This window comes from Ooceraea biroi, chromosome 1, assembly GCF_003672135.1.
Source record: "Ooceraea biroi isolate clonal line C1 chromosome 1, Obir_v5.4, whole genome shotgun sequence".
NCBI classification, from domain to species: domain Eukaryota; kingdom Metazoa; phylum Arthropoda; class Insecta; order Hymenoptera; family Formicidae; genus Ooceraea; species Ooceraea biroi.
This window is the reverse complement of record NC_039506.1, coordinates 6,498,727-6,524,868: the sequence shown is the minus strand read 5'-3', so window position 1 is coordinate 6,524,868 and position 26,142 is coordinate 6,498,727. Positions and strand designations below refer to the sequence as shown.

At 30.0% G+C, this 26,142-nt stretch overlaps 2 protein-coding genes and 1 pseudogene across 2 annotated transcripts; 2 read left to right on the top strand and 1 right to left on the bottom strand.

Annotated features, from left to right (window-relative positions):
- Positions 1 to 872: 872 nt before the first annotated feature.
- On the bottom strand, positions 873 to 25,921 carry LOC113562371 (annotated as a pseudogene).
- LOC105286791 (odorant receptor 22c) lies at positions 10,069 to 13,244 on the top strand. Its single transcript, XM_011351994.3, has 7 exons — positions 10,069 to 10,142; positions 11,004 to 11,451; positions 11,821 to 12,106; positions 12,270 to 12,369; positions 12,559 to 12,669; positions 12,858 to 13,013; positions 13,095 to 13,244. The coding sequence occupies exons 1-7, from the start codon at positions 10,137 to 10,139 to the stop codon at positions 13,143 to 13,145; spliced, it is 1,158 nt and encodes a 385-aa protein (XP_011350296.2). The 5' UTR covers positions 10,069 to 10,136; the 3' UTR covers positions 13,146 to 13,244.
- LOC109610665 lies at positions 13,882 to 25,530 on the top strand. Its single transcript, XM_026971813.1, is given in 17 exon segments — positions 13,882 to 14,627; positions 14,743 to 14,878; positions 15,149 to 15,596; positions 15,745 to 16,024; positions 16,142 to 16,241; positions 18,603 to 18,713; positions 19,894 to 20,049; positions 22,778 to 22,825; positions 22,828 to 23,076; positions 23,079 to 23,156; positions 23,158 to 23,236; positions 23,339 to 23,645; positions 24,124 to 24,223; positions 24,553 to 24,663; positions 24,777 to 24,887; positions 24,890 to 24,934; positions 25,255 to 25,530. Coding segments are annotated over 16 exon segments (2,307 nt in total). The 5' UTR covers positions 13,882 to 14,627; positions 14,743 to 14,845; the 3' UTR covers positions 25,306 to 25,530.
- Positions 25,922 to 26,142: the final 221 nt, after the last annotated feature.

The window sequence follows — 26,142 nt, the reverse complement described above, 5'->3', positions numbered from 1 at the left end:
TTTCCCATCTTTCCAACAATATACATATCGATATCACATCGAAAGAATATCGAAAGAAGGAATCATCTTTTGAAAAAATCCATTCATCAGCGAGAATTTATGCACCGACCTAATCCAATCTTTATATAATTGTAAACGAAATGCCTTCAAATCGTTATAAGAGCTTGTAATTACAACTTTTTTAGCCAATTTTGAGTGTCTTCCCATAGCGGAAATATTGAATTTTTTTATTCATCCATTATTATAACAAAATTACATTTTTAATTGATTTTGAATAACATATTTTTATTTAATGTATGTTACGATATACAAATGTATTTTGAAAATATATTTTATATTTTATAATATTTTCAAAATATGTATATTTAAAAATATTGTGCCAAAAAATAGTAAATATTGCAATAAATGCTGACCTTTGACATCCTTGTACGGAATAACTAAATAAAAATTAAAAGAATCTGTTATTAAAACTCTCCTATTGGTTTTCTGATAATCCCTATCTTATGAATAAAAAGATGCATTATTAACATTATTAATTAACTGCAAATGCAAATGCTAATAAAGGAGAGAGAAAAACGGAGGAAGGAAAATGCTGAAAGCAAGCAGAAGGAAGAGTAAAGGAAGAGGATGAGGATGAGTAAAGGATGAGGGGAAGAAAAGAAAGAGAGGAAGATGGAGAGACAGACAGACAGACACGGAGCACTAATTGTAAGATAGTTAATGTGTAAAATTAATTGTTAATGTGATACTTTGCATATTACTTTGAATCTAGTAACGAAACTTTTTTGCATTAAATATACTTTTAATTAGTGTAGGTCTCTAATTATAATCTTTTTGATAGAAGAATAAATTTAAATAATTTGCAGCGCCTAAACTTGACATCATTTTTTTGAAATATTATTTTTAAGTTATAAGATTATCATTGAATTATAAGGGGAGAATATATTTGTGAGAAATTAAATACATAATTGGTATTATCTCGATGGTGACTTTTGGACGGTACGTTTCTCATAGAAACTCTGAAACAATTATAAAATATTATGTTAGTGATAAATCATAGTAAAATATCGTTTTAATGATAAGGATAATTTATCCTAAGTTTTTTAAAGATCTTTTTCGACAAATAAAAATGTGGTTGAATGAAATATCTAACAAATATTTTATTTTATTAATATTTTTTTAATTATTATGGTTATTGTCATGAAAACGGAATTCTCGCTTACTTTTGTAGCTATGTCGACAAGATTTTTAGCCATCGAAACACCAGTCTGGTTGCACCATACTGTAAAAACCATCCTTTCAGTTGTAAAAGAACATATGGATGATCAAATTCTGAAATTGTACAATTAAAGCTAATGCGCTGTGAAGATTTATATTTTAGCTGAATTTTTAACTGAAGCAATCGATTTCTAAATATACTAAATGATAAAAGTAATTGGTTTAATTTTTATTTTAAAAGAATATTTCTGATTATTTGTAAATTGCATTTCTTTATTAATTCTTGTTAAAAATTTTCGATTATTTATGATTCGTGCTTACCACAAGATCCAGCATTCATTACAATTATTCTGTCGTTATCCATAATGGTATTTAATCTGTGAGCTATGGTGAACACAGTACAGTTTAGAAATTTCGTTCTAACTGTTTTTTGTATGAGGGAATCTGTATAAGGATCGATATTGGCAGTCGCCTCGTCTAACACCATGATACGATTATCCTAATAATAGCGCGTGCGAGACACAACAGTTGTCGTTGACCAACACTGAAGTTCGATCCCTCGTCCGACACCTTGGTATTCAGTCCAGCTGCCATCTCGGAAATTGTTTCTTTCACTCGACATCCTGAGAGCTGCCAAAGCACGGCATCTGAATATTGATCAAAAGGATCAAGATTTTGTCGCAGGCTGCCAGTAAATAGGAACGGCTCTTGAGGAATGATACTAATCTTTGAGCGAAAATCGTGCAAAGCAATAGCGTCAGTGGAAACTTTATCTATATAGATTTCGCCTTCAACGCAAGCTAAACGGAAGAGAGCGTTGATTAGAGACGACTTGCCCGCGCCGGTTCGACCGACGATACCAATCTTCTCCTTCGGCATGACATTAAAGCTGATATTTCTGAGGACGTAAATGCCTGTAGGACTGTACTTCAGACTCACGTCCTTGAATTCTACATGACCCTTTGTCGGCCAATCGTCCGGCGGTTTCGTTTCCGGCTTACTGTCGATCATCGGCTCCTCTTGCAAGTGACTGTATTCGAGAATCCTTTCGATTGATGTTAATTGGCTTTCTAATTCAGCCGTTTGTCTGACTCCCCATTGCAACATATTTGTCAGTCCCATGATCTGCGTGATTGTTAGACCGATGTTACCCACAACGGCCAAACCATCAAAGGCCGTAAAGATGACAATTACCACCCCGATGTAAAGCTGACAGAGCAAGTCAAGGTAAAAACCAAAGGCTCGTGAAGTGCTCATGAAAAGAAAGCCGGCAGATGAATTAAGATCTTGATGATTACATAAATCCGCCATTAATATCTCTTCAGCATTGGAAGCTCTTATTGTTGTCAGGCCTTGCAACGATGCTCCGAGAAGATCAAAAATCGGTGAGCGTGCTAAATTAATATTGTTCTTCTTTAATATAATATTAACATAATATTATATATAATATTTATTAATCCTTATTTTTATTATATTGAATATATGTATAGCTACTCAATAAAATTTAATCTTTTTGTAAAAAGTGAATATATGTATCTGTATGTAATTCTAAAATTCCATATGCTACATTTTTTTAAATTACAATAAAAATTATCATCATGTTGACTAGATTTTTTATTATAGATTTTCGTAAAAATAATATAGTAACGTTGCGTGCAGTAAAAACTTTATAAAAATATCTAATTTAAGTAAATAATTATATTTTTTAAATAATTCACTTACTTGTCCCTTCTAGACGTTTGATACTACGGCTAGTGCAAATATATATCATGCGAAGATAAATAAAAATGCAACCACAAATTATTGTAGGTATGGCCAACCATGGGGTAACAGCTACGATCATGACTATTACTGTGATTGATATAAGTCCAATGACTATAATATCAAATATACACATCGACAACATTAAATCGACGATATTGATATCTCTAGCAAACCTGATTAAAAATAAGAATATTACAGATTACAGATACTTATTTACAGATTATAAAATATTACTTATTATTATTAATATTATTTATATCGTATGCAACGTATTTCTGAAGAAATCATAGAATCCACGGGACATAAAAAAAAGTTATTTATATATTCTATCAGTTGTTATATAACATTTACCTGTTTAGTATACGGCCAGCTGGATTTGTATTATAGAAATACATTGTAGTGCGTAATATGCTATGGAACATGGCAGAGTGTAAATTAATGGAGGACCACATGCATACGGTGAAATACACAATCGTCTGGAGCTGCCAGAGCAATATGATGACTGCTATCATAGCACTGTATATGTAGATCATAGAATCACGAGATAGCATACCCTCCCAGAGAAATTCCATTGTATCGTTCTCACCTTTCTGCCATGAATTTGATTCGACATTTACCCAAAACGCGACGAAGTAATCGCTACCACCAGATATTATTTGGTTCAGTATGAAAAGCAGCATCATTAGTGCAATAATTAAGGGTTTTTGCTTGCTTGAAATAAGCAAAAAACACCGCCGACGACATGCGACCCTTTGCTCTCGTCTCGTATGTTTCAGGTGCTGCAATGTCCGAGATTTCTCTGTTATCATTTATTTCATATTTTGCTGAGCTTCGTCGTCGACTTGTGGTATGTTCAATTTTGGTTTCCTCCGACTTTGCATCCGTCGCTTTCAATACTTTCATGAAATCGAGGCCCATTGCTTGTAACTGATCAAAAGTCCCTTGTTGCTCGATACTACCATTGTTCATCACGATGATATGGTCGACCAAATGCAGATACTGCAGTTGATGTGTTACTAATATCCTTGTTTTTTCCTGATTAACCATGATTGAATAAAGTTGTTAACATTTTCAATCAAATATTTTAAATCATTAAAAATGTTTCAAAGCATTGAAGATTTTTGATGATTTAGAACAGTGTTAAATCATAAAAAATAGTCAGACATTACTGAAAAATTACAAACATAGTTGCATATTTCATTTTTTGGCAATATTATTATAAAAAATATAAAGTTATTATAGATTGCATTACACACAAGTCACTTTGCTAAAATTAGGAAAGCCTTTCTTATGTCAGTTGCTGATAAAAAAATTCTCGTCAAATTTATTTTGCAATTCTTGCCTTTAGATAGCCGCAAATACATTCGTCGACGAGGCGTTTGCCAACGTGCGAATCCACGGCGGAGAGCGGATCATCCAGCAAATAAATATCGGCGTCCTGATAGATCGCTCGTGCCAAATTGATTCTCGCGCGTTGCCCACCGCTCAGATTTATCCCTCTTTCGCCTACGATAGTGCGATCGCCATGAGGAAGTAAAGCCACATCCGACTCCATCTGACAAATCTTGATTACTTTATCGTAACGTAATTTGTCCATCGCTTGGCCAAACAAGATGTTTTGCATCACAGAAGAGGGGAAGATCCACGGCTGTTGGCTGACGTAGTTTATCCTGCCACGACTTTCAATGCTTCCGCTCGTCAGAGGCAATTCCTGAAGTATGGCTTGCAAGAAGCTACTTTTACTTGAACCCACTGGACCAATCACGGCTACGAAGCTTTTGGCAGGTATAGTCAAATTTATATTACACAGTGAATCATTTTTGTCATCGCTCTGCCACTTAGCATGGACACCTGTCATACGAAGTGCGAATGAATCTCCAACCGGCTGATCTAGATTTTGTTTCGTTTTAACAATTTCCGTGTGCATCATAAAATTTTGTAAACGACGAATACTGACCAAAGCCTGTACCATCTGATGGAGACCTACAGAGCACATTCATAAAGTATAAAAACTGCAGATTTGCTTCATGCAACTTATAATAACATGACACATTTTGTGTAAACCATAGCTAATCTTATTATTACTATTGTATAGATGACAAAAAAGCTTATAAAGAACATTATTTTCTGTGCTAAAAGCAATTGTGTGATAGCTATTTTTATCGAAATTGTAAGATTATTTTAAGAATTAATTGATTTTTATTTCGTTATAAAAGCAATAATTGCTTTACAGCATTTAATAAAGCTAGATTATCTTATTTTAGTAAAATTTGTACTTTTTTATAAATAAATAGACTTAATTAATAAAATGATTCATTACATTCAAGTCTTACCCATTGAAAATCCAAAGATCATTGAGTTTCGTAATACATTGTAGTACGCTGTCACTAAATACACTGTTTTCAGCATTAATATAATTTCCGAACAGGATGTATGCCAATATTGTAATGAAAGACAAAGTCGTGGTACATAACAATCGAAAGTAAGAGCTACTTGTTTTAGGATAGAATACTTTTTTATTACGCTCATCTCACGCCTGAAAGCAGTCAAATTTTTATGATAATTTAGTAAATTACACAACTATATGTTTAGAAATTTTAACTGATTGACAAAATTTTTATTAAGAAAATTAATTTATTTCAAACATTTTCTAATGGCGACATTTAAATATTTCAAAAATATATTTTTCGTAATGCATTGTAGAAAAGTGAGACTCTTTAATTCATTTCTTTATTATTGATAAGCGCTTTATTCTGCGAATAAAACGTCGTTGATTTAAAATGCATACTTACTTTCTCGCTGTTTCCACAAGATTGTAGAAAGGTATTTCCCAAACATACATTTTTATTACTTGCATTCCAGTGATAACTTGATTCATCAGCCTAAGTCTATCGTCTGATCTTTCTGCTGATTTAAGCGTTAAAGGTGCCATTTTTTTCGCCAACAACGCTAGAATAATACATTTTCTTTAATGTAGATAAGAATATTAATTTGATATACTTTATATCTCAATCCAATTTGTTTAGTGACAGGCAAACTAATTTATTTTACACATTATATGCAGGAAATTGTTTTCAATACACCGATCAATATGTGCAAGAAATGAGAATTATATGTTGTTTGTTATTATAATACTATTATAATATTATTATTATAATAAAATTATAATATAGACCAAGAAACGATTTTATATAATTTTCTACTTTTGATGCTACAGTTTGATATAACGACAGTAAGAGACGAAAAATGTTATCACATCACATACCTTGAAAAGGAATAAATAGTAAAAACATCGACATTCCTATCACCGCTGACCATCCTATTTCGGAAAATATAATATATGTAATTAATACGATTTGTATAGGAGCAATCCAAATGTAATGCAGATCCCATAAAGATGATTCCAATCTAGTAATATCACTACTTAGAAAATTTATCATCTGAAAATGGAATAAAAATTCAAATATACATAAGAATAGATTTTATTGCTTTTTATCTATTATATAATAAGCAGTAATCTCATTCCATCTTTCTATTTTGGTAATATTTACTGGTATTTTCATAATCAAAACAAAACACTGCATATGTGGTGATAACAAATATAAACGGATCAACTCATGAGGAGTGATCATGAGGAGATAGAGCGCATTAAGTCGAATAGAAAAATCCTGTATTGTTCTATTGAGTCAGTAATGTATTATCTCTTTACGAGCGGTGGTACTGGATTCTGTATATGCGGGGGATATGATAGTTATGTAAAATAAAAGTATACACTATCAATACAGTTAAATACTAAAATATTTAACTTACTTGGCCAGTAGACGTTTCATTACTCAGTACAGAATTGGAAAGCTTCAATATTTTTTGATAAATTAGTGCATTACAAGCTATTCTAATTTTCAATCCGATATGCATGGTATAATGTATAGTATAATGTGTAATAAAAGTATCTATAAATGACAACAGTATTATGCCAGCTGCACAGTAATATACTTTATTATCCCATTCTTCTCTGTTGCTCGCAAAATAACGTAATAAATTAGCAAGCAATAATGGTTGATACATTCTGTAACGTAATACAATAACTAATTATTATATATTGTACATACATACATATACAATAAAATAAATTTAGAAAGAATTTATAATAAAGATTTGTATAATAGAATGTACGCCTCTTTGTAAGAAATACTGCCTATTGAAGATTTTAAATATAGGATATTGAATTGACTCATAAAATGAGCGAAGTGAGCAATGGAAAACTAATTGTAAGCTCATGAAAGTACTCGACGAACGCTTGTCGTGAGCAGCTTAGAAGGCGTTTACATCCAGTAGACAGATCTAGGATATTTGCTGAATGTGCAATAAATACTAAGTGTACTACTGGATGCACTCAGTGTCTCTAAAAATCCAACAAAGGCATCTTAAAGTAGACACTTTACTCTTAAAACTGAAAAAGATGATACTCATACGATAATTATTCTTATTCAAATTTCATTAACTTTTGCCTATAATTTTTCTATGCCATAAAGTATATATCATACCACATTTTTGTAGCAACGTATTATATGTCATATTTAATTATTATTAATAAGTAAAAATTGCTTTAAAATCATAGAAACTTTTGTAAGCATCTATATGTATTATGTGCTTTATAAGTATGTAATTAAATTAGGTTTTATTAGATTAGAGCTTAACATACCTAGAGAATAATTCCATAAATCCTTCTGCTATCCCAATTAGCAGATACGGTTTTCCAAAACAGCGTAGCAGTACCTTTAGCAATGGCTTGGAGCGGTTGTTTCTTTTAGTGCATGATTTTATTTCTTTTTCCCACGTTTTCCTTATACTTTCGCCTAAGTAGCTAGTTCTATCTTGCATAAGAGTAGCATAAATATCGGTCTCTTCCAATTCTTTTCTGTATCCAGTCCGAAAGATATGTCGTGTCCACCTATGTATTAATTACTAAGTTATGAAAAAATTATTCAGTTAATTTTTTTCGAGGTGGGAATGGACTCAATTTACATGGCGTCTCTGCATTCTTCTGCATTTACCGCGTTTTAAATAAAAGAATTATTGCGAAGGTACACAGTTATGAATTTGTCTGTGTGTATTCATTATATTATAATTACATTAATATTAAGATCCTTATGAGTAGTTATAATTCTTTATCATATTGTTAAGGCGACACTATATACATTTTACATTCTAACATTTAAATTATTTTTAATGAAGATAATTCGTAATACTCACCAATAAGTAAGAAGAGAGATTACATTCGCATTTTGCCGTGGATTCTCTGGATATTTTCGTTGATTGTTGAACATGGTGATACACACTTTTATTCAAATAAAATATCTTTCACTTTATATATAGCGTGAATTATATCTATAAATATATTTCAATTGATTATTATGTGTGTAAAACTTAATTTATCCCTTAACTTTATAAAGGAAAATAGAAAAGTTTAATATATGTTCATATTGTGAAATCCTTGATTTTGATATAATCTTATACTTTTCGTAGATTTGGTTAAAAAAAAGCTTAAAATAGATTGATATTTTTTGTAATATTATAAAAAATACTGTATTTTAGTTTTAAGAGTGTACATGTAAATATATTTCAATACATAGTTTATACACGTACTTACCACAAAATTCTAAACTTTTAATGTTTAAAATATAATATCAAATTTGGAAAATCATAAAATGCAATCAAAACTATTTATAATTATACTTATATCTATTAATATTGATACAATGGAAGATCTATGCTATGTGCAGCGTTGGAGTGAAAGAAGAGAGATATCCGTCTTCTCCTCATATCTTTTTTCACGTTCTAATAAAGAATTATCTATATCTTATCTAATTAATCTTTTTTTAGAGAAAAGTACTACATTTATTAAAGAACTTACAATTAAGCTTGAAACTTATAAAACATCCTAAATACTATGGTTTATAATTAATGTCAAAATTATATAATCATAAAAATACAAAATCGTAATTAAAAATGATTTACAAAATTTTGAAAAATTTTAGAGAAAACATAATTGTATATTGTACTCACCGTATCGGTTATTTTAACGGTCACTTTAATTAGCTTCCACTTAGCTCTTACTTCTTTACTTCTGGATCATGATTACTTCTGCAATCGCGTTCATCTTTGTTAGTGACTTGTATATCTATGCGTGCTCTACTATCGCACATTCTTATCACAAACGCGAAGTTGATTAAACAATATTCAGTGTAATTAACCTCGAAGAGAAAAATCAGTCTGATACTTGAATGGTTGTAAATCTTTTGATACTACGGTTTATCACTGTTCGTAGAAAATGTTCATGAACTGATAAATTCAACTGATATATAGAGAATTATCTTAAAATCCATCTTTGAATTATCTTAAAATTTATCTTTGCACTCTTTATATATAAATTCAATTTAATTAATAATATATGTTACGCGTTTAACAATGCGATAATATTTACGTTCATTCATGATATCACTACCTTGCCGAAATTTTATTAGTGATTAGTACACAGTATAACACAGTTTTTAATATAAGTTTAACTTCTTTATTTTAACTTGTTTTATATAATTATAAATTATAATATTTTTCTTTTATGAAAATACGCGCGCATACTGGTTTAGTACTGTTAATAATGATTATGGTGAAGTAACTGTACATTGAATATTATGTTTCCTAAGTATCTGCACAGGCAATTCTTTATGCATGTACAAAAACATTTCCCTATTCATTTCTGTTTTCTTTCTTCGCGAAAGTAACATCTGGCAAAGTTGGAACGTCTGGAGAACGGGCATTATTGCATATCAGAACAGCCAAAGAGAGCGATATGTAATAACACGCGAAGAGGATATTAGGTAAGAGCTATAATTATGGCATGTCTGCGATCTTTTGGATGAATACTTATAATATATAATTCCACTTACGATATTGAATTCAGAGAGACGACGAAAAATATGCACGACTGGTTTATTAATTTTGCAAGCAAATTGATAGCATACATTTTTTATTTATTATGATCGGAAGTTTCGTCCTTTCTTCCTTTAATGGACGAAGTTTACTTCGACGTAGGTATGATATGTTTGCAGTCAGTCTGCCTTACGCTTTCGACTTGTGTTGAGATCGAGTGAGCTATGCAGGTACAGAAATTCTTTCTATTTAGGCGTTTATTTATTAATAACATAGAAGACAATCTTATTGATGAGACTATAAACATGAATTAACTGAGACAGTTGAGATTTGGAATTTCTATATTAATTTTTTTTTCAAATTTACGAATGTTTGAAACTTATTGAAACATGTGCGGAATTCTAACATTAATCAATTACATCAAATTTTTAATATAATTGTAACATAAATAAATAATAGTAGATAAATAATAGTAGAAAATCTCTTTAAGAGTTATATTTTCTAATAAATTTTCGTGTAAAAATTAAAATGTGACATTATCCTATTATACAAGATATCTAACACTGACGTGTCAATGTTAATGTGCAGATAGAATTGATTAACTGAACAAGAAAATCTTCTACTATCTTGCAAAGAATTATACGTTCAAATTTTTGAGATATTAAGTAAAGAAGATTAGCAAATGAGCGCGCGTTTCGCGCAGTAGACAGAGGTACAGCAACGAGCAAGGCACAACAGCGGTCATATTATTTAACTACTAATATAAATACGAAAATATAAACGAAATATAAACGAGGGGAAAAACAACGCGTTACTGACATATTCTTTTCTAAAATTTTCTAATAGCTTGTTGTCATGAGTAAAACGCTACACTTGCCTTCTTAGCGTTTATTTGCAGATTTTTTTTATTTACTATATCAAAATTTTATATGTTGTTTATGAAATAATAGAGGATTTTTATGCTAATCAACTATATCTTTATTTAATTAATTTGACTTGTATACTAAAGTTGATACGTTTTATTAAAGACATACACACAGAGAGCATATTCACTATACATGTTAAACAAAACGACTTCTATTTTTTTCCAGACAGCAAAGCTCGCTCGTGCGTCAAACATAGTAACTTGGAATAAATGGTTTATGACATGTATGGGCTTGTGGCCGTTGAATGTGAACAATTTTTTATATGTATTCTTCACCACGTATATGATAATTTATTGCTCTATGGCAGTGAGACATTTATTGAAACATTTCGGTCAAGCGGAAAGCATCATTGCAAATTTGACGGATAACATTTTTTTATCAATGATAATAGGAAAAATGTTTATATGCAGAATGAGTTGCAAAGACATGACCAAGTTTCTAAAAGCTATTAAGGATGACTTTACGACACATAATTACACCAGTGTACAAGAAGAAATGGCATATTTGCGTTATAATGAACTTGCCTTAATATTTACGAAATATTCAATGTCCATATCAGCATTTACAGCTACGATGTATTATCTAAGGACGTTTATTATAAATTGGAGGCAATGTAAGTATAATGTACACGAGTAAGACTTATATTATATGTGTAAGACTGACATACATGTCTAGATGTTAATTAAATAATATGTACTTAATAAAAAGCAAAAATATGATTGTTACTCTTCGTTTTTTTTTTGTACAAATCAAAGCAATATGTGAAGAGTATATTTTGTAATATGTTCTATAAGATTTAATAAATCTCTTAAATTCAAAAATATTAAATTTTATCCATTATTTGGTACAACGCATTTTAACGCATTTTAACATATCTTTCATAATATTATATATAATGAATTAGCGGTCTAGTTAAATGTCTAATTAAACTAGTCTAGTATAAAAGTCAGTTATAATATTATCAAATTTACCATGTATACAGTTCTGACCGGCAATTTTTCGTACGATGAATTACCATATCCAGTTCAGCCATTCTTCGAGATTAAGGATACCACCACCTATGCATGCGTTTCTGCTTATCTGTTTATAACTGTGCCGATTATCATATGTGGTTACGCTGGAGCGGATGCCTACGTACTCAGTATGGTTCTTCACATTTGCGGCCAATATGCCGCTTTAGCGTATAAAGTTGATAATTTGTTACGACATCAAGAGAATTATCAACGTAACATTGGTAACATCGTAATAAAACATCGCCTACTTATAACGTAAGTGTTTATTTCATTACCACTTTTATTGGTAGGTAAGTGATATCAATGATGTCTACAATTATTCAACGAAATAAATTCTTCTCATGTGTCCTGCATTTTTGAACAGTTTAGCTTAACATCGAGAATGATTAGCATATTTTAACGATACAGGATGTTCCAGATTAGCAGAGATTTTAGAAAAAAATTTCACCATTATATTTCTTCAGCAAACTCTGGGCACGATACTTTTACTGTGTTTAACTTTGTTTCATATGATTACAGTAAGTTTCATGATTTATGACACTTATGTACAGTTATGAAAAATTATTGCTTTTTTTAGAAAATTTATATTTATATTAAAATTTATAAATTTACGTTATAAATTACTATATGAGTTTTAATAATACAAATCAGAATTTTTTGTGGGAAATATATTTTCAGTATACAGAAAAAATCTAATTATATTTTAGAATTCAGAACACGGCGATAATGCTAGCGTTGTAGCTTTTATATTGTATACATTCTGTGTATCTATGACGATTTTTGGATATTGTTACATAGGAGATTGTTTCATTAATGAGGTAATTATGTTATATACATAGTATAATAATGTAGAAATTATATCGCTATAGTTAAAAAATGTGTAACATAACAGTCTTAAACTAATATTATTAATAACATCAATTTATATTAACAAATAAATTGTAAATTCCAAGTGCAATTAATTTCTATTTAAATGTATATATGAAATATTTTATGTTGTTTATAGAGTGCTGCATTACGTGATGCATTTTATAATACTGAATGGTATAATAATCCACCATCATGTACAAAATTAATCAGCATTTGTATGGTCCGAGCTGAGAAACCAATGGTGTTGACTGCTGCTAAATTCTTTCCGTTATCATTGAGCACATTTACAAATGTGAGTTAATAAATTTTATTTATGTTATAATATATGTACCTCTTTTCTTGTTCTATTGTTATTCTTGAAATTTTTTTACAGATAGTAAAAACATCAATGGCATATTTGTCTATATTACGCAATTTTATGTAAAATTTTAGTACATAATACATTTACCTATATTCAGTACATAATATAATACATTTGACCGAAATTTATTTATGGAAAATAAAAATTATATAGACAACAAAAGTTTTGGCTGCGTTTTGTTTATTTTGTGGATTATGGCTTTTTCATGAGGCGCGGTATATGGTTGGAAATCTTTGATCATAAGAAGTTTAAATGAAGTCACGTAATAGTTTCACATGAAAGAAATGGAAATTACAATGAAAAAAAGAAATAAATAATTATAAAGATATATCATAAAAGACAAATTTATCATTATTACAAAACATAAAGATAAAATCAACTCAAATCTAAAACTAAATTTTAATCTCTTTAATCAAAATTATATAAGCAGAATCTAAACCAGTTTTTAAAAAAATCTAATATAACTCAAACTAATGTAGAATGTTTTCCAGCATTTTACACAGTGTAACACTGTCTAATATAGAGGGTCTAACTGCGATGTAGTAAATAAATTAATTCGACTAATAATAATTCGACACAGAAAAAACGGATATTTTCCAGCAAATTATACAGATAATGCATAATGTGCCCAACACGATGATGGCGAATATTTCGAGAATTAAAATATATTTTCTTTTCCTGTAAATTAACGCTTAATTTCTTTAAAAAAGGAACCGAATCAATTTATACATCTAATATAATATGTAATAATAGATATTCAAAAATTTATTATTATTTATAATAATAAAAATTACAAAGATAAAATTTATTTATTGATTAATATTTTAGTTAAAATATTTTTAATTGAAAAAATGCTGGAATGTCATATTTTATGCAGCATGCAAAGATGATTACATAAAAAAGTATTTTTTTATCGTAAAGTTTATCACAAAACATTTTTCTCTGAGTCTTGAAAATGTTTAATAGTTGTTTTACTCACATTGTATAATAAAATATTTACTGTGCAGTTTTCGTACATAGACACGTAGTAGCAAAATAATAATCGTGGATGAACATAACAGACCGTTTTGTATTTCGTACAAGACAGTAAGATAATTGATACATCAGGAAAAATGATAGCTAATAACTGTTTAATAATGAGCTAGATGAACAATAATAATTGCTTAATTTTAGGGGTTTATTATGATTGTTAGATATTAAGTCTTTACAATCCAAAATGATCGAATACTAAATATGCTACACAAATATACGTTCGATGTAAATGTTGGAGACCGTTGTGCGATCATTACATATTGATTAATATAATTGTAGCAGAGGAGGTAGGTCTAGCGATGGTTTGCAATAAAATGAGTTACAATTGTTAATGCTCAGTTCGCGATAAAACACAACCAGATACACTGTAAAAATAAGAAATCGATATTCAATCGCAGAAAATATTTTGTAACGTATTACCAAAGAAGAATAATTTTTATTTAATTGTTGTTTTTATCAATATCTTTTTCTGATAATTAAAAACTACTTTGATTTTAGAAACAATTTTCCACGGTACTTCAATATTATTTTCTAACTTATTTATATATATTTATATGAATACATATGTCTAAATTGTTATATGTTATATGTTATATTATTGAAAATGTTATATTATCATTTACTTTAGCTATGCTGCAAAGTTTATTCGCAGGAAAAATTCCGTCTTGATATTGCATGTTTGATTTTTCTTACTGTTAGACAAGAAACACATTGCATTTTATAAAATTGTGATGCATATAACTAAAACTGAAAGAACTCATACTGTAAGTATGTAAAAGTGTAGATGATCGTTTCAGAACTGCAATGTTTTAATTTTTATCTTCTTTATAGCTTACATAGTAGAAAAGGAAATATTTAAAGTCTTCTATTCAAATATTATTGGAAAAAAGTATTTTATTTTCCTTAACAGTACTTTCTAATATTTTTAATTCAGATATAAAGAACATATATTCTTATTTTCATTACATTTATTCTATTTATTTCTCACTATTTTGAACGTTATTATTATTATTGTCACAAATATTATTTTGCAGACTAAGATCGGCCATATCGAAGATTTATTTGTTCATTTAGAACGCATTTTTTCTATTGGCGGTATATGGCCATTCAAGCAAACGTATATCCGTTTCACAATTTACATCTCATATTTTATAATGTATCTCATTATGGCATATGCTGATTTGTGTGACGTTTTCGGTAACCTGGAATTAATGGTGATGAACCTTGTGGAAACAGTAGCTTATACCATGACATTTACGATGATATGGATAGTACGTTACAATAATTTGTTAAAACGTTTAATCAATGTTGTCAAGAAGGACATGATGGAACGCAAATTTGAAGATTCCGAAGAAGAGAAGATCTACTACAATTATAATTATATATCCAAGATATTCATATATGGCTCAATCGTGGGCATGTTCATCACAGTTACGCTGTTATATTTTAGACCACTCATGCTTTTCTTAATGAATGATCAAGGTACAACATTTATTAATTTATTAACATATTTCAGCTTAAATTAATCGTAATTATCAATAATTATTAAATAAGAGAATTTACATTGCACCAGAGCCTTGACAGATTGTGTATATTTTTCTGTTTTTTGAATGTTCTTTTTTCTTTTCAGTGTTACACAATAATACGGAATCCTTTATGTTACCCTATAGAGTTCACACGTTTCTTGACATTACTGATACTTATACATATATATTAATATATTTATACCTATTTCCGATGTTTTACACCTCTATCTTACACATGGCAGCGATTTGCTTGTTGGTCGTTTTAGTATTTCATATTTGCGGCGAATTGTCTATTTTGTCATATCGTATCAAAAATATTGAAGTGCAAAGTATGGTGGTAAATAGATTTCGTACTTTTGTTCGAATGCATCTCAAAATAATATGGTAGGTTTATTACATTTATAGCTTTACCTGGAATAATGATATCTTCTTCTATACTTAATTTGATTCCTTCTTTTTGTTTACATATAATTTTGTCGCAATATTATGATCGGGTTGAAGGATGGCAAAATCCGTGGACGATATTTTTAATTTTATTCTTCTAGACGAGCTTCTTGGCAATAGTATTGTATTGGCTATTTCGATGTATTATGTCATAATGGTAGGTGTCATTCCATTATACACAATAAGCGTGAGCAAAATATTGGAGGATGTACTATCTCAACATTTTATGATAACATATACTGTAGAAAATATTGGGTGTGCAAATTAATTCAGTGCCTTTTTTAAATAAATTTTAAAGTTTATTCACAACAAAACAAATATAAGTTTAATATTCGAAATAAACGTCTCCTAGTATTGTCCCATTTATTAAGCAGCTGACGGATACCTTCATGTAGAAAAAACTAGGTGATTTTGAGTTGATAAAGCCTTCAAGACTTTGTCAGACTTCTTCCATTTTTTGAAATATGTTTCAGCCAGGTGATGGAGTGACGGGGACAGGTGGTAATTCAACGGAACTAGTTTTGAATAAGCTGCATGAGGGAGAATTTCCCAGTCCAAAGTAATAAATGACGTCGCACGCTTCTTTTTTTTGTAATAGTCTTATTTTTTTCAAAAAAGCACTGAATTACTTTGCGCATCTAATATATGTATATAGACATTTAACGGAATATGGTATAAAGTGCTATAAAAATAATTCAGAATAATATTAGGAGTGTGATTTAGTTTTGAGGGTTTTACAACAGATGGCTGTAGTGTCAGTTTGTTCCAATAGCTGTTTCCGATAATTGTTGTTTCTTACAGTCTTGACATTATCCATGACATTTAGTAGCATTATAGCAATAGATGCAATAACAGTCGTGTTTATATCATCGTAAAAATGCAACTTCCGAAAGCTCTTTAGCATTTTCGACATGCGTTGCTTTTGTTTTTTAATCAAAAGAAAACTGCGGCTGAGGGTTATAGAATTCTTGTGGAAACTTATGGTGATTCTGCCCCATCAATTAAGACGTGTGAATACTGGGTTTAGACGCTTTAAAAGTGGTGATACTGATGTGAAGGACAAAGAACGCTCGGGACAACCAAGAAAGCTTGAAAATGCAGATTTGCAAGCATTATTGGACGAAAATCCAACACAATCCACTTCAGAACTTGCCAGAGCATTAAATGTTGATCGTACAACAGTTACGAAACATTTACATGAAATGGGAAAAATTCAGAAAGAAGGGAAATGGGTTCGACATGAATTATCGGAAAGTGCCATTGCGAACCGGTTGAACATTTGCATTTCGTTGATCGCCAGGCAAAAAAAGAAGAGTCTTTTGTCTCGGATTGTTACTGGGGATGAAAAGTGGATCTATTTTGATAATTCCAAACACAGAAAATCATGGGTGGATCCAGGCGAACCATCAACATCCACTCCGAGACGCAATATTCACGGTTCAAAAGTAATGCTCCGTATTTGGTAGGATAGTGTACTATGAGCTGTTAAATCCGCATGAGACTGTCACGGCTGATCGTTATCGACACCAATTGTACAAGTTGAAGCAAGCATTGGACCAAAAACGACCACCAATTGCGAGTAAACGACGGAAAGTGATTCTTCTTCATGACAACGCTCGACCTCACGTTGCGTTATCAGTGAAACAAACACTATTAGAGCTTGAATGGGAAGTCTTACCGCACCCCGCGTATTCTCCGGACATTGCTCCATGCGATTATTATTTGTTTCGGTCGATGCAACACACTTTAGAGGATACACACTTTCATAATTTCGAAGAAGTGCGAAAATTCGTCGACGAATGGATCAACTGAAAAGAAGAGTCATTTTATCGTGGTGGAATCCATCTCTCGCCAGAAAGATGGGAAAAAGTTATAGAAAACGAAGGAAAATATTTTGATTAAGGTATTCATTCATTATCATATTTAAATACATGCGTTTTTGAGCAAAAAAACCCTCAAAACTAAATCACACCCCTAATACTTCGTTTAAAATCGCATCTTTAGCGAAAGTTATTTATTTGACCGAAAACTTATACTGTTTTAAAACTAATACGCTTTCTTTAAAAGTACCGATAAATATACCGGTATCAATATTTATTATAAATCATTAGTGATATGTTTGTCGATAAAAGTAGAGTAAAAATATCTTCAATAAATTAAATAAAAATGCTGTTTTATCAATTTTAAGTAGGTTTTATTTTGATAGAATTTTAATTTGCTGCACAGTATTATACGCACGCACATGTAATGATTATATAATTAATTAAATGGAATATTACAAATTGGAAAGTTGTAGTAAATTATTTTACTTTTTATATTATATTATTATATATTATTTTTTTCATTTATATATTATTATTTTCATTTTTCCACTTCTATTTCATTATTTATAACTTCTATATTATCTTTTTAATTTTTGTTGAGAAAAGATTGATTTTAGTCGCAAGTGGAGGATCATTCTGCAAATGTAATATTTCATGTACGTATGTATAAATATTCTTTTAAAAATATTTTGCAGAACGTGGAAGTTTCAGAAATGGCGACTTGTTTTACTTTTATATTTTTTGCTGCCATTGCGCTTGTTATGCTATACGGATATTGCTTGATTGGTGATCAACTAACTCAACAGGTATTATTAAAAATAATTGAATAAAAAATAAATTCAAATAAGTAATCAATATTTCAATCAAATTATAGCAGATAAAAAGAAACAAATTATTTGATACACAGGGTGTCCGGTACACTTCTGGACAACGCTCATGGAGAGGTAGAGTGGATTGAGTTAAATCGAAAATTTCTACACCGTTTTGCGATCTTCGTAATAATTAAAGGGCAATATTAATTGACTAAGAATAGTAAATTAGTGCATCTTGCGCACTGACATAATAGAAGTACTTTAGGCATGGCACTAATCTATTAAAAAATATTAGAAGAGGATAGCGGCGCGTTATCTTTTCCCAGTCAACAATGTCTCAGTCAGTGATGTCCTTGGGACATCCAAAACGCGTATGATATCCTAAGAATATTTCATTTTAATCCTCGGATCTCCTCTGGATATCTCGAAGAAGAGTAACTGAGCAAATTTACAAAATAATTATATTGGATATAAGTGTAACATATGGCAATCAAGGGACACGGTAGTGATCAAGGGACTCGCGCCAAGTGCATGCGTGAAGCGCGCACTGGATTTCAAAATACATGTACATGAGACATTAATGTCAATTTATAAATTATATGATTTGAATCTGTTAAAGCTCCAAAATTTTTTGCATTAAAAAGTTTTGTACTTATTAAGTTTAAAAATATATCTTTGCGCATATTCCTACGAGACACAGCTGCTGCCGTGCCTAAAATTCCCTTACTGCCTTGATGCACGAGACATGATTCAATTTACTAATCTTAATCAATTAATGACTTTTTCATAATGAAATTCGCAATAGCGAAGGTCGCAAAACAGTATAGGACTTTTCGTTTCAAACTGAACTCACTCTACCTCCGTACGAGTGTTGACTAGAACTTTACTAGACTTCCTGTATATGCCAAAAATCATTAGAATAACACAAAACATTGAGAAAGGTTTATATCAACTCTAATATAAAAATCATACGTTATATTTAATTATAAAAATGTATGTATCTGCATAATAATGTAAGTCAGTTGTAACTTATAAGTCAAAATAATCACGTTAGTTAGTTGTATAAATTTAATGTGATTGTGCGATGGAAATTATTCTTTCATCTGATATCTTTGATAAGACTTTTATTATAGCTTTTTATGTGAAATATCTTATTAATATATTTTATATTTAGTGTATAAGTGTGCTGGATGCTTATTATGAATGCGATTGGTACGAGATGCCACACGATTGTAAAAGATGTCTGCTAATATGTATGATACGTGGCCAAGTTATGCTCCATTTAACAGCTGGAAGATTTTATATATTTTCCTTGAACAGTTTTACAGACGTAAGTGCGTTTAAAGAATATTCTCTTACGTTGAAATTTATGAAAAATAAAGTTCATAAAAAACAAATAATTTTCTAGAGATCAGAATCACGGAAGTTATTTTAAAAATATTTTAAATTTATTTCTCTTAGAAATGAAAATCGTGTAATGAAATTTCTCCCTAATTTCGCGGCATAATTTATATCTTTAATTTAATCTATACTTTTAAAGACAGTTCCTCATTTTCTAAATATGTAGATAAGATTTACTTGCAAATATGCCATAGGATTTAATTACATTTTTCATGGATTTTTTATTCAGCAAATTATTTTTTTGTTAATACAATTGTACATAAAAAATATTGTGCATAAAATATTATTTTTGTGTTAATACAGGTTATTAAAACTTCCTTGGCATACTTGTCGATGCTACGCACTGTATTATGAAGATTTATGAGAAAATTTATATATATGAGGCACAGTACTAAATAAATTTGCATACTACAAATAAATACAGATGTAAAAATAATTTTAAACCCTTAAAAACTTTTAATTATCAAGCGACGCGGTAGCATCGCGACGCCAAGTACATAAAAATAAAAAATAAAGCTCCGAACAATGAGAATCACTGCATAAACATCGAGCGTTACCAAGTTCAGTGCATAGACGTCGAGCGCTACCGTATAGCTTATCTGGAATTTATATCATTTGACAGATAACATAGACTAATGATTAAAATATTTCAAGAACTAAAGCCGTAATCAAAAATCTACCGGCACTTTTATTATATAATATGGGTGAAAGCTTTTGATTGCGATCAATTTGATCAAGATTGATGCAGTCAGTCTTGAGATATTGTAATCGTATATTATAATTGTGACGTTTCATTTTCCTTTTCCATGCAATTCAGGTTCAGACTCACGTACATATGTTCGCGCATACACATGCAAAGCGATTTTGTCCGTCAAGCTGCCGTTCACACATGCATGATGTAATTTATTATAAATTAAAACTGATTTTAATACTTTTGGGTAATGTTTTATTTCAAGATAAATATATAAATCGCAAAAACTATAAAACATTTAAATTTACTTGTTTAAATGAAATCATCGTGATAGCGTCGCAATGATAAGTAAATAATTCTTCTAATTTTGAACGATATATTATGACAATTTAATTTGAGTACAAATCAATCAACAAACGTTTCGGTCTATTCGTTAGACCATCTTCAATGTATATCAGTAAACCATAAGCGAAATCAAAAATCCATCTTAATAGTTACAACGGTCATTTGCAAAAATGTATTGATAGTCCATATCACAATCCAAAATTGATGTTAGTTAGAACAGTCCTTTGCAAATGTTTATTCATAGACCCAGTTAAAAAATCTTTCCCAGTTAAAGAACTTTTTCATTTCTGAGTTTACGGTATTTTCAATAGCAGAGAACTCTAGGGCTCTAGGCAATATAAAAAATAATGTTATCAACAACTCAGAACTGCTCGGAAAAAGAAAAAATTTCTACGGGCTAGAACTTTTTCATTTCTGAGTTTACGGTATTTTCAATAGCAGAGAACTCTAGGCAATATAAAAAATAATGATATCGCCAACTCAGAACTGCTCGGAAAAAGAAAAAATTTCGAACGGCTAGAACTTTTTCATTTCTGAGTTTACGGTATTTTCAATAGTAGAGAACTCTAGGCAAAAGATTTAGTAAGTAAAGATAGTAGTTGAAGAGATCAGTTATGAGACGTGTTACGTGACATATATGTCATACATGGTGTACGTACTGATTGACGTAAGCACACAAAAACTTCAGTTATATAATAATAATTTGTCATTGTACAATGTACTAAAAAGAGATATAATATCTTTAAAAAATTACCTTTTCAAAAACCAGTTGAAAAAGGCTAAGTAAGATGCGTTACGGATTATTTATATTTATTTTTCCGCAATAAAAATAATATTAGAAATTTCCAATAAGTAGAAAAATATTTCCACCCTTTTTTTAAAAATATAATTTTTAGAAATCGGAAATACATGATGTCTCTCTTGTAGAACGAGCAATTGTTCTATAATTACCATTTAGATCACTCTGCACAATATTTTCGCCATCAAAGTCTACAAAGCATATCTAACTTTTTGCATTTATTGGCTTTCCTAGAACCATTTGGCAGTAGATCGTATACCTGCAATCACATAAATTTGCGTCGATGTCGATTGCTAATGTACAAAAAAATTTTGTATTATGTTTGAATTCGCACAGGTGGGTCGGGTAACACGCTCATATGCAATTCGTATGACAATTTTGGGTGCAATTATTGTCGTTTCATCCTCTGTCCATTTTCCGATTCTATAGACAGGTCTGAGCACTAAGAGATTACTTGCGCCCTCGCAGTCGTACATTTAGCGTAGTTTCAGATAAGCATTCAAAGAAAGAACACTGTGAAGCACGATGCTAGTGAGTTGTATATTTTCCAAAGGTACAATATGCCATGAAAAATTTTATCAGGCGTAGTGTGGTACAAGTGGTATAACTTTTCTTAATTCTCAAGTTATATATTTTGATATTTATTAGAATTATTGATCATAAATAAAGTTATAGGAGGAGATACAATATCTAATAAAACACTAAACTTTTCGATTAAAAAAGTGATACTTACACCACTTTCTCATTCTTTATGTATAAATTCTTTTCTTTTCAAAGAAAATAGTATTTATGTACATAACATGTAAATCATCTGCTTCTTAGGATCAAAATGACTTGGACCGTGCGGCTAAAGTGCTGTCTTGGAATAAACGCGGTTAATGTCGACGCTGGGCCTCTGGCCTTTTCGGTCTAACGATCTTATTTTCTCGATTAACTTAGGCTACTTTAGTTTTCTCATGATTCTGGAATATCTGGATCTGTTTCTCTTCATCGATGATCTCGAGCACGTAATCATGAATCTAACGGAAAACATGGCGTTCTCACAGATATTTGTACGGATGAGTATGCTACGATTATACAACAATCAAATTGGCGAGATCATAGCGGAGACCATGAAAGACTTTTTAATACGACAAGTTATAAAACTGCTGAAGAGATGAAAGCATTTATCACGTATAACAGTAGGTCAAAGATCTTCGATCGTTAAATTACTGATGATATTTGTTGCGCTGACAGCTTCTTCATATTATTTAACTCCAATTATAATTATACTTGGAAGTGGTGAGTCTTACTATGTTTTTATGTAACTTTAATTCTAAAGCATCCAATATTATACATGAAATTGTTTTTTTAGTTCTAATGCTGCACTTAGATTTTTTTCAGGTCTACCGAAAATTATAATCAATAAAAATGTAACCCAGATACTTTATATATTACCCTATCGCTTTCATATGTTTTATGCGATCGAGAATATGCTTTCCTATGTGATTACATACGGTGTGCAATTGCCATTTGTGTTCATCAGCGGTTTCGGACAAAGTGCCGCTGATTGCCTCATGGTCACCCTTGTTTTTCATATTTGCGGCCAAATGGCGGTTCTGGCTCTGCGCATCAATAATATAAGCACCGATTCCTATAATTGTGGACACGAAATACGACACGTGGTACGCATGCACATACAATTACTACGGTGAGTTGATACATGTATAATATTATTTATATAGTACAATAATAAAATATTTCTAATTAAGATTAGAAAAGTTACAATGATTGCTCAAAAATTTTATTTTATATTATAATTACTTGATATAATTTTCATATTTTATAATAATAATACAATAATGATAATAATAGTTTAATTTCAACTATAAAATAAATAATAAAATTAAGCGCGACATTTAAAGAAGAGATGTTTTAAGTATTTCATATAAAATTATTTAAATCGTACTTGATAACTATATACAAATAATCTGGAGTAGGGTCTTTTCTGTGCTTTGATTATGTTCCTAACATCTTTATCAGGAGAAAAAAAACTATTTTTTTTATTTATTTATAATGTTACTATTGATTAAGTACGTGCAAATTACATGTTATAAAGTTAATAACAAAAGCGAGCATTAAAAGAATTTTCCCACGTTACATTCAGAATGCAATATAAATCTTTTCAGAATGGGAAAAACGATAGAAAGAGCATTTAGTGCGATATTGTTAACTCATTTTTTGGGAGCTACTTCTCTGGTATGCATTCTTGGTTATCAACTTTTAATGGTGAGTCAAGTAGTGCGAAATGTTGACATTTTACAACATATTTAGCACATTAAAGATTTTATTAATCATAGGACAATAGTTTAATTATTAATAAAAATATTATTGACTTCCGAAACGTCAGAATCACATGGAATCGCGCGTTAGTAATTGTTATAGATACAACATAGTTTTTATAAAGCTGAAGCATTAAATCATATTCTTAAATTAATATTAATAACTAATTTAATTATCAATAAATGCTTATTAAGAATTTGAGATTGTAAGTTAAGTTTTAATTTTGAGAAAAGGATATCAATTATAATTTACATATTTTTCTATTATCTGTGTAGAACTTTGCTAAAGGCGAGAAAGGAGTGCTTATTACATTTATAATATTCCAGTTTTTAGTCTTGCTAATACTGTACGCTCTCTGCACCGTCGGTGAAAGTCTTCTGACAGAGGTAATATTTTATGGAAAGAAGAAGATAAAAACATAAAAAAGATACGATTCACTTATATAGTTATCTATACTTTTATATGCTTTCGCATAAAGATGCCTAGTTTTTCTTTATAGAGTATTAAAATATGCGAAGCATTCTATGATTGCCGCTGGTATGATATGTGAACGAAAAATGCGCAAATGATAATATTATGCATGGCAAGATCGCAAAAACCGCTTTGTCTATAGTAGCTGGCAAATTCACTATATTTTGCCTCAGTACATTAACTGACGTAAGCCGATTTTCTTACGAAAATTATCTAATTAATTTTAGAAATTTTTCATGACAGTCTACTCTATATATCATTTTCTAAAGTTTTATATAAATAGAAATAATTTATCTCTCTATATAATGCAAAAGAAGTAGTTCTACTTCTGACATTATAATTGTATATGATAACAATAAGAAAACTGCATATAAATTTTAAGTAATAAATAAATATTAATTAATTTTAATATAATAAATGATCAATGAATATATTCTATAAAAATTTTAGTAACAAAAAGACGCTACAGGACATTTTATGAATTTAATGTTTTATTAATATTATAGGTTTTAAAAACATCTATGGGATATTTATCCGTATTGCGTTCTTTTTTATAATGTAGAAAACCATCAAAAAGCAATGATCTTGGAGACATGTGTGGTGGTAATAAATAAATTAAACGTGGTAAAATACCATAATTTATAACATTCTAAAAACGTTTTAATATTTGATAAAATTATAAATGAAAATTGGATATAAATACAAATATACCACTCGAGTAATGAAGAAGTTTGGAGTATCTCAATGTCGATTTTCGTAACATGTATCATATAGAGTGTATATACTTACCGCCTGAATGAAGTATATAGCATATGTTTCTTCAAAAGATTTGTTCACTTCAAAAATATTGCAAATTTCGATCAACACGTTATTTTTCAAGATGCATGTACTGACATGTGAAAATAAAACTAAAATACCAATGAAAATAAAACGTCCCGCGTTCACAGCGTCACGATCTTACACAGAAAGAAAAGACAGTCGGCCATTCTACACTCCACAATAAGTCATGATTAAAGCCGTGTAAAGGTCGTACGCGCAACAATTTATGTAACGAGTATTCCCACAGATACACATCTTACAGCGAATCATCAAGCGTTTTAGTGTGAATTACTATAAAGTTTCGCGAAGCTAATCGTTTTATTAGTCTGTTTCATTTTCTTTAGCATTATTATGTTTTATTTTCATTAGCAATGTTTCATTTTTTTAATAGCATTTTCTATACTGAAGAAGCAGATGTGAATTGTTCGAGAGTGATTATTCTAATTTCATTATTTAAAAAATTTTATTACTATTATAAGTACGATGGCGCATAAGATACATACATGAATTTTCTTTGCTATATATATGCCAAATCCTACTATATAATATTATGCAATATTATATACACAAAATTT

Bases quoted from the DNA above. Each gene is read 5' to 3' on its own strand.
- LOC105286791 (XM_011351994.3), top strand. The intron at 11,452-11,820 runs GTAAGTATAATG...CCATGTATACAG, and splicing joins TATTATAAATTGGAGGCAAT to TTCTGACCGGCAATTTTTCG. The intron at 12,107-12,269 runs GTAAGTGTTTAT...AGGATGTTCCAG, and splicing joins AAACATCGCCTACTTATAAC to ATTAGCAGAGATTTTAGAAA.